This window comes from Miniopterus natalensis, chromosome 11 (genome assembly GCF_054644295.1).
Source record: "Miniopterus natalensis isolate mMinNat1 chromosome 11, mMinNat1.hap1, whole genome shotgun sequence".
Lineage (NCBI taxonomy): Eukaryota > Metazoa > Chordata > Mammalia > Chiroptera > Miniopteridae > Miniopterus > Miniopterus natalensis.
This window is the reverse complement of record NC_142091.1, coordinates 21,082,537-21,095,687: the sequence shown is the minus strand read 5'-3', so window position 1 is coordinate 21,095,687 and position 13,151 is coordinate 21,082,537. Positions and strand designations below refer to the sequence as shown.

The window sequence follows — 13,151 nt, the reverse complement described above, 5'->3', positions numbered from 1 at the left end:
AGAGAGAGGCAGAGAGAGACAGAGGACAGAGGCAAAGATTAACCTGGTTGGGTGGGGTGGAGCAGGGGGAGAGGGACAGGAAAGACTGTTCCAAGAAAATAATATTTGAAGTAGAACAGTATTAGCTGTCTACACAATTGGAAATGACTCAGCGAATCCGCTTTGCAAACTATGGGAACTTTTCCTGGGGAGAAGCATAGAATAATCAGGGGAAGTTGACTTCAGAGTTAATATAGCCCTGAGTTTGAGCCCCTTACCCGTCATTAAATAACTCAGCGATGTTGAGGAAGTGATTTAACCATTTCAGTGCTCTGCTCCCTCTTCTTTAAGGCAGGGATAATCTCATCTACCTTGCTGTATTCATAGGATTTAAATGCCAATTTAGTTGCGCACACTTGACACAGCAGCGGTTTTACAGCAGGTGTAAGCAATGTTTACTCTGCCTCTTCACATCTGGAGACTTTAATGCACATAAAACATTGTGATGGGGCTGTGATCACTGACGTCCCCCCTCCGGAAATACGTATCTTTTGAACCATGTCATTCACTGAGCTTTTGAAATCATAAAAAGTTTGTAAAGTAAAATATGTGCATTGTTTACAGAGCAAATCAGGGCAGAGCCTGGTATGTTTAGTATTTCAAGTGTGAGTGCTAACAGCGGGAATGCTGGCACTCTCAACAACAAAACTGAAGTGAGGACACAATCTGTGCCTATTAAAGTGTAAAAATAGTTTAAAACAACCCATTTGTCACATTTTCTCCCAGAGTATGCAACCAGGCAGCTGATCAACTGAGCTAACAGAACTCATTCCTCCAGGGTATTTTAATTCTCTTGACTTCTTGGTGATTAGAGTGTGAATAGATAGATGGCCGTGGGTAGGAAAATTTACTAGAAGGAACAATTTCTCGAAAGAATGGTTAAAAAATTAGAAATAAAAGGCAATGTGGGTAAGTGTTTTAGGTAGTTGCAAAGAACAGAAGTTTACTCAAGTAAACGTAAATAAGAGACTTATGTTTTCAGGAAATACATGACATGATATGAGAAAGGAGATCTTAGAAAAATCCAAGATTAGGGTCTGAAATGTGGCATGACTTCATGTGGACTGAGACTAGGAGGTAGCTGAATCCAAATAGTTGTAGGAATCTGAGCAACAGGAGTATATAGCTATTCCATTTCTCCCCCAATAATGTGACTCAGCTTTAACAGTTTTTCTACTCTCCAACTGGCTTAGCCTTATGCACTGATTCCAATACATTCTCCCTCCCTTCCAGATGGGGTGTGTGTGTGAAGAAACTGCTTCCTCATAATTTAGGTTCACCTTTATCAGACTTTGGTATCTCACTGCAAGCTTTTAATTTCTCATATAAAGGAGTGTGGATCTAGCAATGTATGATGAATGCATTTAATGCAGTGAGGGAAGTTCACTATAGTTCTAAGGCATCTCACTTTCTCTTTTTAATGAAAAAATATTCTGGCAGAAATAAATATTTGAATGAATTGTATAGAAATACAGTTTCTAATTAAATCACAATTGAAATGAAGTAACTATCATTAGGGTGGAAGATTCCCATGGAATGATTTGGAGATCTTCCAAGCATTTAATTATTATATTGAGCATTAATATGTTATTTGGAACTATTATATTCTTACTTTTATTTAATTTCCTTTTAAGCTAGTATAGTTGTTTGCCATTACTGAGCTCATTCAAACTAGCTTTCAAAGAAGGATCCTTTACTGTGGAAACTAGGACCGTAGTTCATTCAATAGCTGATCTGTTGTACTTACATACGACTTGGAGACAACTTAAAGAAGTCAAAGTATCAAAATTTTTAACAGGTACCAAATTTTCCTCTCGCTCCCTCTTTTTTCATAATTCTCAACGCACGCACATAGAGGGACAGACAGACAGACCCCACATACACTTCATAAAGTCAAAAAAATTTACATTTAAAAAAATCACCCATTTTAAATGAGTTTTAAATACAGTCATGGGCCGCTTGACAAGGATATGCTCTTAACTACGACATTAGGTGATGTCGCCGTGTGAACATTACAGAGTGCGCTTAAACAAACCGAGGTGTATGGTCTACCATAACCCTAGGCTGTGTGGTAGAGCCACTGCTCCTAGATCACAAGCTTGTACAGCACCTTGCTGTACAAAACAACATGAGATCAAAGGAAGCACAAGAGAAATGATGCGATCAAGAGAGGAGGTAGCAAAGATGCATGAGGCTACGCAGGGTAACGCGGCACACTGTTTTATAGCAAACCTTTTCTAGGCAGGAAGAGCACACTCTAAAATAACAATAAAAATTATCTAGTAAAGACATAAACCAGAAACATAGTTATTTATTATCATCATCAAGTAATAGGTAGTACACATAATTGTATGTGCAATACTTTTATGCGACTGGCAAGGCAGTGGGTTTTGTTTAGAGCCATATCACAGACATGGAAAGTGTTGTGCTATAGCATGACAAGGGCTGATGTCACTAGCTGATAGGAATTTTTCAGCTCCATTGTGATCTTATGGGACCACCGTTGTACATCGGGTCCATCACTGACCGAAATATCATTGTGCAGCCCATGACTGTAATGGACTTGCTATAAAACTATACATTTTTGGTTATGTAGATATACTTATAGAGAAGTTTCTGTAGTTTTATTTGGGAATAGATATTTATGAAAATGGCAAACATTTGCTTCTCTAAAACAAAACAAAACACTTTTCAACATACATAGTCAAAGTAAATATTGAACCCTTTGTTATCAAATTTTTCAAGCTTGCTCTATCTAGCCTATTGGGGTTTTTTGCTTTTACTTTTTATTTTTTATTCAAAATATTATAGATGTCCCCCTTTTTCCCCATTGACCCCTTCCACCCCACACACACTCCCCGCTCCAGGCCTTCACCACACTATTGTCTGTGTCCATGGGTTATGTATATATGCATATAAATCCTTTGGTTAATCTCTCCCCACCCACCCTCACCTTCCCTCTGAGATTTGTCAGTCTGGTCAATGCTTCCATGCCAGTGAATCTGTTTTGTTCATCAGTTTATTATGTTCTTTAGATTCCACATATAAGTGAGATCATGTGATGTTTGTCTTTCTCTGCCAGGTTTATTTCGCTTAGCATAATATTTTCCAGGTCTATCTATTCTGCCCCAAAGGGTACGAGATCCTTCTTCTTTATAGCTGCGTAGTACTCCAAGGTGTAAATATGCCATAGCTTTTTCATCCACTCATCTACTGATGGGCACTTGGGCTGTTTCCAGATCTTAGCTATTATAAATTGTGCTGCTATGAACATAAGGGTGCATATATTCTTCCTGATTAGTGTTTCAGGATTCTTAGGATATATTCCTAGAAGTGGGATCACTGGGTCAAAAGGCAGCTCCATTTTTAATATTTTGAGGATCCTCCATACTGTTTTTCATAGTGGCTGCCCCAGTCTGCATTCCCACCAGCAGTGCACCAGGGTTCCCCTTTCTCCACACCCTCGCCAGCACGTGTTGTTTGTTGACTTGTTGATGGTGCCATTTTTACAGGTGTGAGGTGATACCTCATTGTGGTTTTAATTTGCATCTCTCTGGTGATTAGTGACGTTGAACATTTTTTCATGTCTGTTGGCCATCTGTATTTCCTCTTTGGAGAAGTGCCTATTCAGGTTCTTTGCCCAGTTTTTAATCAGATTTTTTGTCTTCCTCTTGCTGAGTAGTGTGAGTTCTTTGTATACTTTAGAAACTAGTCCCTTATCAGATGCATCCTTGGCAAATATGTTCTCCTAGACCGTGGGTTCCTTTGTATTTTAAGGCTGTTTTCTTTTACTGTGCAGAAGCTTTTTAGTTTGACATAGTCCCATTTGTTTATTTTTCCTTTTGTTTCTCTTGCCCTAGGAGATGTATTGGTGAAAATTCCACTACATGAGATGTCCGTGACTTTACTGCCTATATTTTCTTTCAGGATTTTTGTGGTTTTGCAACTTACATTTAAGTGTTTTATCCATTTTGAATTTATTCTTGTGTATTGAGTAAATTGGTGATCTAGTTTCTTTTTTTTGTATGTACCTGTCCAATTTTCCCAGCACCACTTATTGAAGAGACTGTCTTTACTCCATTGGATGCTCTTGCCTCCTTTGTCAAATATTAACTGACCATATTGGTTTGGGTCTATTTCTGGGGTCTCTGTTCTGTTCCATTGATCTTTATGTCTGTTGTTGTACCAACACCAGGCTGTTTTGATTACAGTGGCTTTGTAGTATAGATTGATATCCAGTAAAGTGATCCCTCCAACTCTATTCTGCTTTCTCAAGATTGCTGCAGCTATTCAGGGTCTTTTTTGGTTCCATGTAAATTTTTGGAATATTTTTTCTAGCTTTGTTGGTATTTTAATAAGAATAACATTGAATCTGTAGATTGCTTTGGTTTGTATGGATATTTTAATGATTTTAATTCTTCCAGTCCATGAATATGGTATATTCTTCCACTTGTTTATATCTTCCTCTATTTCTTTTTTCAGTGTCCTGTAGTTTTTCGAGTACAGGTCTTTTACATCCTAGGTTAAGTTTATTCCAAGGTATCTTATATTTTTAGTTGCAATAGTAAATGGTATCTAGCCTATTGTTTTAATGCTAGAGAACTTATATGCTTGCTCATAAAAATATATAGTTGGTTTCTTTAGTTTTTACTTTTGTAAGTTTTTTCCAAGTTATTAATACACATGGAATGAGACCTCAAATGATGGGAGAGGGGTATATTTCCCTAAATCACAATGGCAAGAATACAAGAAGAAAATATGTCTTAAAATTCAGTAATTAGATGAAAGCTATTACAGTGTGACTAGACCATTGGACAATTTATTCTTGATGCTTGGAAACAGGAAAGATATCTATTGGTTTCTATGATTTTCAGAATATATATAATAGTGATGAAAAACATTTCCTAATAATAAACCTCTCTAGTTTTTCTCAGCCTCCCTAGATAAATAATACTTATAATGATGCAGTTATTTGAAGATAATACAAGTCATTTATTTCCTCTTGTTAGGAGATTCTTCAATCCCTGTATTTACATGAAAATGACTCACCTCAAGAAACTTTGATTTAGGCTAATAGATACTTTTTGAAGTGAGGAGACAGTTTGTTGTCTATTTATCTAGGCTTGTGAAATTGTTACTTATCAGGGGTGTCATTAGGGAATTAAATTGAAGGCACCTAAACACTTTTCTAAATGATTAAAATTTCCAAAGATTATAACTTTTAATTTATTTGAATACAGTAAGTAAGGAGAAATATAGTAGTGTGTAATATATATTCTCTAACATACCATTAGATTTCTAAACCCTCAATTACATTAGTTCGCTTATTATACACCAGAAAACGGATCCAGAGAGGTTCTGTGATTACCCTGATGTTTCAACAAGCCAGGGATAGAGTTAGGGTTTGCATCATTTATCTATAAATCACAGCTTAATATTTAATATGTCCTGAAAGGATGAGTATAGCGACACGTCTCACGAATAGCACAATATCTGTAGGCATAATGTGAACTATTTAATCACTATTTTTCCCCTTTCTCATTTTAATTATTATTATCAACATTTGTTGTTATTATTTATCTGAACTTTCATTTCCTTACCATGGGGCTTACATAGCACAATAAATATATTTTTATATTCAGATTCATAAAGACAGTAAAAAAATGACAAATAAAACATATACTGAAACTCAAGTACTATAAAGTAAAAATAATGTAAAGAGTTCTGATAGCACATACATTTCTGGTGTAATAAAAGAAAATCCCCACAACACTTTATTAAATAATTTCAATACATTTTAATGTGCAAATCACACTATGTACAAGCAATAGTTCATTTCATAGGTTCTTCATTTTGATGCTTACCCTAGGTACCTTTACTATACCTATTGTGTTTAATTTACCAATATGTAATGATTGATAACAATGTGTATGTATGGTAGTAACTCCAGGTTCTATCATTAAATAAAATCAGATGCCTATTGATTGTAGAAATAATTTTTCCAAATGAGTGCTCATGCGGATTTATCAAGCTACTGCTGAGGCAGCTTGATAAATGAATAATAAAATATAATATTCCTAGATATTATTTATCATCTAGCTCCTAGTTATATTTAAATTTTCTCTTTCACTAATACTTCATGCTCAATGCAATAAGATTAAATTTCTGATAAAATTCTATAGAATCTCACTTTCCTGTCTTCACTATCATGTCCCTGCCCCCTGAGAGTTTCAGAACCTCTGTCATTACATCTTTAATCCCAGTCCCACTGTCGAAATCCACTTAATCTCTTCTTCCTCTCAAGTCCCATAATACTTTATATGTACTTTTCTAATTTCATTTACCCTCTTTTATTAACTATTAGAATTTACATTCTCTATGAAAGAGGACAGTGTTTAAAAATGGGACAAATCATATATGTTGATGTGTCCTGGCCCCTATCCCACCACCACTCCATCTTGTTATTTGTCTAATCTAGACTATGACAGACTCAGAATCTAGATAAGTTATAGGACAGAGCCTGACATTGGGTCACTACTGGTTATGTTGAGCTCAATGAGGTATCAGTCAGAACTCTTTTGGCTGCAGCTGAAAACCCATCTTGAAATAATTTAATCAAAACAGGAAATTCACTTTATTTTACTGAGAAAAGGGCAAAAATTTAAGTCCCAGGTAGAAGTGACATGCTACCCAGTACTCTCTCTTTCCATCTCTCCTGTATATGAATTGGCTTAATTCTATCTAAATTGGCTTAATTCTCTTCAGTGGCAGAATAACTCCTTACACTAGTGGAAGTTCAGTGGCTCTCAGACACGCAGACTCTTTTTTTGCCACCAAGGAGAAAGTGAGACTTGGATTTCCTGGACTCTAGTTCAAAATTCCCAGTCTCAGCTGCCCACCCATAAATCAAACATTGTGTTCAGGGCAGTGGGATAATCTAACTAACCAACTGTGTGTCTGATGCCCATAACAAATTAATAACTACAGCCAGGAAAGCAGAACTTATAGGAAGACAGTGGTTCCTATGCAACTCACATGGTTAGAAAGGATAGAATAAACAGTTTCTGAAAGAAACACAGAATATATGTGCTATTTTTTAAAGACAAGAAACAGATGTTGAGTACAATTGGCAAAGATGTTGAAGACAAAAATGTAAATACCCATTATTTGGATATAAGATCAGCTAAACCTTTTTAACTCACGAGCTAAGTCAAAATTTAAGGTTCACTGGACGTTAATTCTTGACCCTCAAAATGACTATCAGTCAGAAATGTCACTTGAAATATTTAACTGGTAACACATGCTAACTGACCAATCAGAACTGATCTCCAGACAATCAGAAAAAATCCCAGCTCTTGTGTGAGTACCTATACATACAAGTTGAATATAATTTGCCTGTTAGGACTAGTTATGGATGAATGCAATATGACTATAGACCCTCCGCAAGCCATTTTTTCAGGTATTTTATTCTGTTACACTCATATCCTAAAAATGACAGGTCACATGATAAAAATAAGAGTCAGTGTTCACCGAACACTGAATTTCTTTAATGTACATAAAATCACATAGAGAAACTATTGAAAGATAGAGCCTGTAGCCCCATCTTTAGAAATTATTTATCACTAGGCTTGGAATTGAACCCTGTAGCCTAAAATATTAGTTAGGTTTCCAGACTTTTCTGATGTCACTGGCTCTCTGCTCTGCAACACACTTGGAGAAAAGATGCTCTAAATTGCATTCCACTTGTGGAAAAGCACCCGAGCTCTTTGTAAGTAATTGGAATAAGTAAGAAAATCAACAACCATGAAGACATAGAAGGATAGTAATGAACTCTCAGCTGGAAGGCTTCTGTTTATTAGGAATTAGGGTAATTCGAGGTTATCTTCTAATGGCATGCAATTCCAAAGTAGGGCAGCCAAATAAGCCAAAAGAGACAGGTGTAGGGAAAGAGAGGAAGACACAGCATAGTATTTCTTGAGCATATTTTGCTTAATACAAGGGGCAATCAAAAAATAAAAGAGATACATTGACTGAATAGGTAAGCTTAATAATTTTATTTTTGACTATCTACCTTATAGGATTCTTTCCCTTACCTATCATTATTAAACCCTACTCAACAAAAGACATTACAGCATATAGCTATGTTGCATATGACTTGAGATATTAAAAAAAGCAGCTGAAACAAAACAAGTAGCAAAAGCAGGCAATCAATGATTGATGTGAGATGCCTGGGCTGTTATACTGTGATTGAAATTCCCCAACACAGTGATGTCAAGAAAATAGTTGTGCACTTACGGTCAGAAAACTCCTATTTTTGCCCTATTTCCATCAACAGCGTTCTACAGAACCTTGGCCCAGTTACCTGATCCCTTTGACTCTTAGTTCTCTCATTTTTATAAGAAAGCAGGTAAATTAAACTGGAAAAAAACAACGACAAACTTTAGTTGTAACACAATTATCCCATGAAACATAAAGCAAAACCTAATTCCTGAATGTAATCAATTTTGTTAAAGAGCAAGACCTATCTAAAGAGCTTTCTCATCTGTCCTTATATTATCACTATCAGAGTAAAATTAAAAAGAACCAGACAGCTCTTACACTGCAGCTCAAATTAGGTAATATAATTTTTAGCCTTTTATTCCAATCTTTTAATTTTATTTTTAATATCTATTTTAGATATTAGCAAACCTCTTGGGCCCTGGAGTGAGGCTTAACCATATCTTTTACCATATGGGTACCATTTGAAAAATACCGAAAGCCCAGCCTGGATAAAATTATTTCCCAAATACTACCAGGAATGCCTATCCTTTGCATCATTCTTAAGGACTAAAGCTATAAAAGAGCGTCTTCTTTGCAATCACAAACATTATCTAGAAGAGAAGAGAGAATATATTTGGGTCTGGCTCCTATTAGCCAAAAAATATCAGTAATATCTTGGTATTATTCAGAGTCAGATCGAGGTTTTTGAAGGGCCTAAAATGTTGCACAATTCTGGGACCCACTGTAGTAAGGGGGGGGGGGGGAGGTACTAATATAAACATTGATTCTAAAGGGAATTTTTACTTAGGATAGAAAAAGAAATCAACACAAATTACTGGCATTTTGGAGATTCAGGCCTCTTTCTTCTGAGACCTTTAATAATATTAACTAGAAGTAATTATAATAAAATATTTTCTTTATTTCTACTTTTCTGTGTGTGATTCCTTATGAGAGGATATTTTTTCCATTGATTTTTAGAGAGAGTGGAAGGGAGGGAGAGAGGGGGGAAGGAGGAGAGAGAGACAGACAGACAGAAAGAGAGAGAGAGAGATTGGATTAGTTGCCTCCCGCACTCACCTGGGCCTAAGATCGAACCTGCAACCCAGGTACCTGTCCTTGACCAGGAATCAAACTCCCAACCCCTTTCGGTGCATGGGCAGGTGCTCTAACCACTGAGAAACACCTGAGAGGGCAAGAAATAGTTTCTGAATCCATCCTGACTTTCACTGCCCTTCGACAACACCCTACAGCTCTCAGCAAGGGCCTGCACCCACAGGGACGGCGCAGGTACGAGTGTTAGGTTTAATAAGCTTAAGTTTAATAAGTGTCATGATGAGTCATGTATTATTAAGTCGTCAGCTTCACAGGCGGTCAGGGAACAAGAATCCTACAGGATGGGTGCTGAGAGCCAATGGAGAGGTCAGCAGCTGACCTAACGGGCTGCTTCAGGTGGGCCGCCAGGGGCGGGGCCTGAACGGGATGCCTGGCACTCTGTATGAGGGCGAGCAAGGAAGAGGGCATTCAATACAAACTCCTCAGCATCGGGCAGTCAGGTATCGCTAGTAGGCCACATCCTGCTCTTCAGGAGGCATAGGAAAAAAAGGAGACACCAGGAAATTAAAGAAAGGAAGTTGGAAAATGTGGGGGGGGGGGGCAGGAAGGGGCCCAAAGAAAGAAGTAGAAGAGAGAAGCGTCACAGAGAGAGTGACATAGCAGTGCGCATCACTCAGTTCCCTTGGTGCACAGTGAGCGTAAGACCAGGAAGAAAGCAGGGGAGTTAGCCTGTTAGAACAGGACATTATATTCATGCTAATTCTCCGTTCCCTCTGATGAGAGTTTAGAAACATGAGACACAGAGGTCACCGATCCGTCAGAGATGGTTGTCTAGCACGGCCAGGTCCAGAAGCCCAATCTCTGTGATGAAAATATTAGTGACTTTTCTCTCTCTGATTGCTTTACAAAAAAACTAGCAAAAAAAAAGGCAAAGATAAACTTTTGTCCTCAGTGAACTCAAACACTTTCCATCTAAAGTTGTCCACAGCCTCCCTTTAAAAGCCATCTCAAATTATGCTGAGCAAAATAAACCAGGCAGAGAAAGACAAGATCACACGATCTCATTCATATGTGGAATCTTCTGAACAAAATAGATTCAGAGACGTGGACGCATGAAACAGACCGATGAATCTCAGGGGGAAGGTGGGGTGGGGAAGGGACGGCAGCGAGGGATTAACCAAAGAACTTACAGGCATAAATGCATAACCCTTGGACACAGATAATAGGGCAGTAGGCCTAGGGGAGGGGGCGGGTGCAGGGTGGAGGGGATTAATGGTGGGGGTATCTGTAATACTTTCAACAATAAAGATAAATTTAAAAAAAGAAATAATAAATAATGAAAATATAAGGGTTTTCTTTGTCAAAGGTAACTTTTTCTCTCTTTGCATGTCCAGTGCCTCTTGCCTGCATATCTTATAGCATTTATCTTACTGTCTTTTTTTCCCTTCTTACCTCTCTCATCCCACATCCATACACAAAGGAATTACACACGGTGCTCTACATGCACACAGACCTGCACGGGCAAATATGCCCGTAAACACGGACACCCCCAAGCACACACATGCACTCCCCAGAGAAGCATCTGTGCTAAAGCATAACTGTCATCTGTAGTGCTTTACACATAGGGATTTCCTAAAAATTAGATTTTTGTGGAAATTGGCTTCGGCGCTGCCTGAGGGCACTAGCACTGGAATTCACGAGGCCTCAGCTAGTGCACTGCTTGTTGATAAGTGAAAGCCCCATCCAAACTCTGGGCTTCAAATGCCATCTCTAGGTGACGACGTTTCCTGTACAGCACCTGACCCGAACTCATCTTGAACTCTCTTCTCTCATTGCATTATCTGGTCAGATCCTTTTTTCTGAATATCTTATAGGTATCAAATTAAATACTCCTAAAATGAATGTCATCAGCTTTCCTACTCTAGTTGTGTTCTTATTTCTTTCATTAACATCACCCAACCCCATCCTCCCCCCAAGCTAGAAAATTTAGTGTTATTACTGGCAGGGCCCATACGTTTTTCCTCAGCACTCCCCTTATTTGCCGAGTTCAGTTCCATCACAGTTTTTCCCCAACTACTGTTTTTTCTCTTTTCTTACTACTATAATTTAAGTTCTGGCTTTTATTACTACTACCTTGCATTACTGAAGTAATGTAACTAATTTACCAGTTTCTGCTCCAATTCTAGTGTGTATATATGTGTGTGTGTGTGTGTATCAGCAAAATGTCAGTCCAGTGGCTCCAAATTACTTACAGATTCAAGTTTGAATATCTTACTCTGATGATCAAGACTCTGTATTTTTTGGACTCCATTTATATTTCCAAATTTGCCTAATATCATCTCTCTTCATATATCAATATGCCAGAAAAACTGATTTTCCTGTTTCCGGTGGTTTCCTATCTCTGCTTGTTCCTACTGTTCCATTTGCTTTCTCTTCTATCTTTTCCGAACTTAAACAAACCTTTACCATTCTTATAATTTCCTCAGATGCACATAATGCTTTAAGGATACCTCATTCACAGCAATCATCACTTTCTATCTTGTATTACAATTATTTTGATATATAGCTCTTTTCCCACTGTTGTGTGTAGTGTACGTTGTTTGTTTCTCTAAGAATACACTTGTTGAGTGCTTGAGAGCACAGTCCATGGATGATTTATCTTTGTCTTGTTCACAATGCCTAGCAAAACGCTGGCATATTATAGAGAGTCAATAAATATATATTAACTTAATAAGTGTTCAGTTATTTGGCAATGATAAAGTTCTAGTACCTTTACCTATTTTTTTTTAATCAACAATTATTTACCATGGGAAAATCCCATGGTAAATAATGCTTGTGGTTATTTATTTTCTTTGGTATATAATGGTACCTAAATTACCAGTGTTGAGTCACACTTAAGTAATTACTATTTTAAAAAGTTATGAACATACGTGCAATCCAGTCCTTCAGGAAAGACAGTCATCATAATGACTCAGTTTAAGTGTATTTTTCTTTTTTCAATGCATCAAAAACTTAGCGATCATCAAACAGACGTTAACAACCAAACCACAGTGCTTTTCAATGTAGCCATCGCCAGGATTGAAGAGAAATTTTGACATTCATTTTATGCTTAAAGACTATTCTTTATTTTCCAGGTGTGATGGGAGAATATGAGCCGAAAATTGAGGTCCATTTCCCTTTTACAGTTACAGCTGCTAAGGGGACAACTGTTAAGATGGAGTGCTTTGCCCTTGGCAAGTAAGTGCATATTCTTCCATAATTAGACCCGATTGTTTATTAAAATGTGACATATCTTATTTTTGCATCACTTGTTTTGCTACATTTCATTTTCCCAGAAGCTCCTTGGTGGGATGAAGTAACAAATTATAATCACCTATGAACTGCAATGTATATGATTTTGCAATTTTAACATAGAGTAAACTTCTTTAAATAAAATAGGCCTTTACATCTCTGCCAATGAGTCTTAAAATTTCAGTATTACTCTTAAATTTTATTCAGCGATGATTTAATAAAAATAGGATGAAAGAATAAGGTGCTATCTGCTCCTCACATGTAGAATTCAGATTCTGATAAGATAAAATAAGGCAACAGTAGAAAAACCATGAAGACAATAATTACAGTGAGCCAACTGCTTACTTCAGTACCTCCTGGAATAACAATAACATGAGAGCACCAGCTGTCAATATGTACAACATTTAATGATTCCCCAAATCAGAAAGATGATTTATATCACACTTTAGTGCCTGTATACTTAATGATTCTATTTCGGAGAGTTTAAATCCCAGGGCATATAATTACTT

At 37.2% G+C, this 13,151-nt stretch overlaps 1 protein-coding gene across 1 annotated transcript in view; it reads left to right on the top strand.

Annotated features, from left to right (window-relative positions):
* CNTN5 (contactin 5) overlaps positions 1 to 13,151 on the top strand; it is a 964,763-nt gene that overhangs the window by 689,525 nt on the left and 262,087 nt on the right. The window contains exon 9 of the mRNA XM_087821593.1: positions 12,486 to 12,588. Coding sequence (XP_087677719.1) covers positions 12,486 to 12,588 — 103 coding nt within the window. The remainder of the gene's footprint in view (positions 1 to 12,485; positions 12,589 to 13,151) is intronic.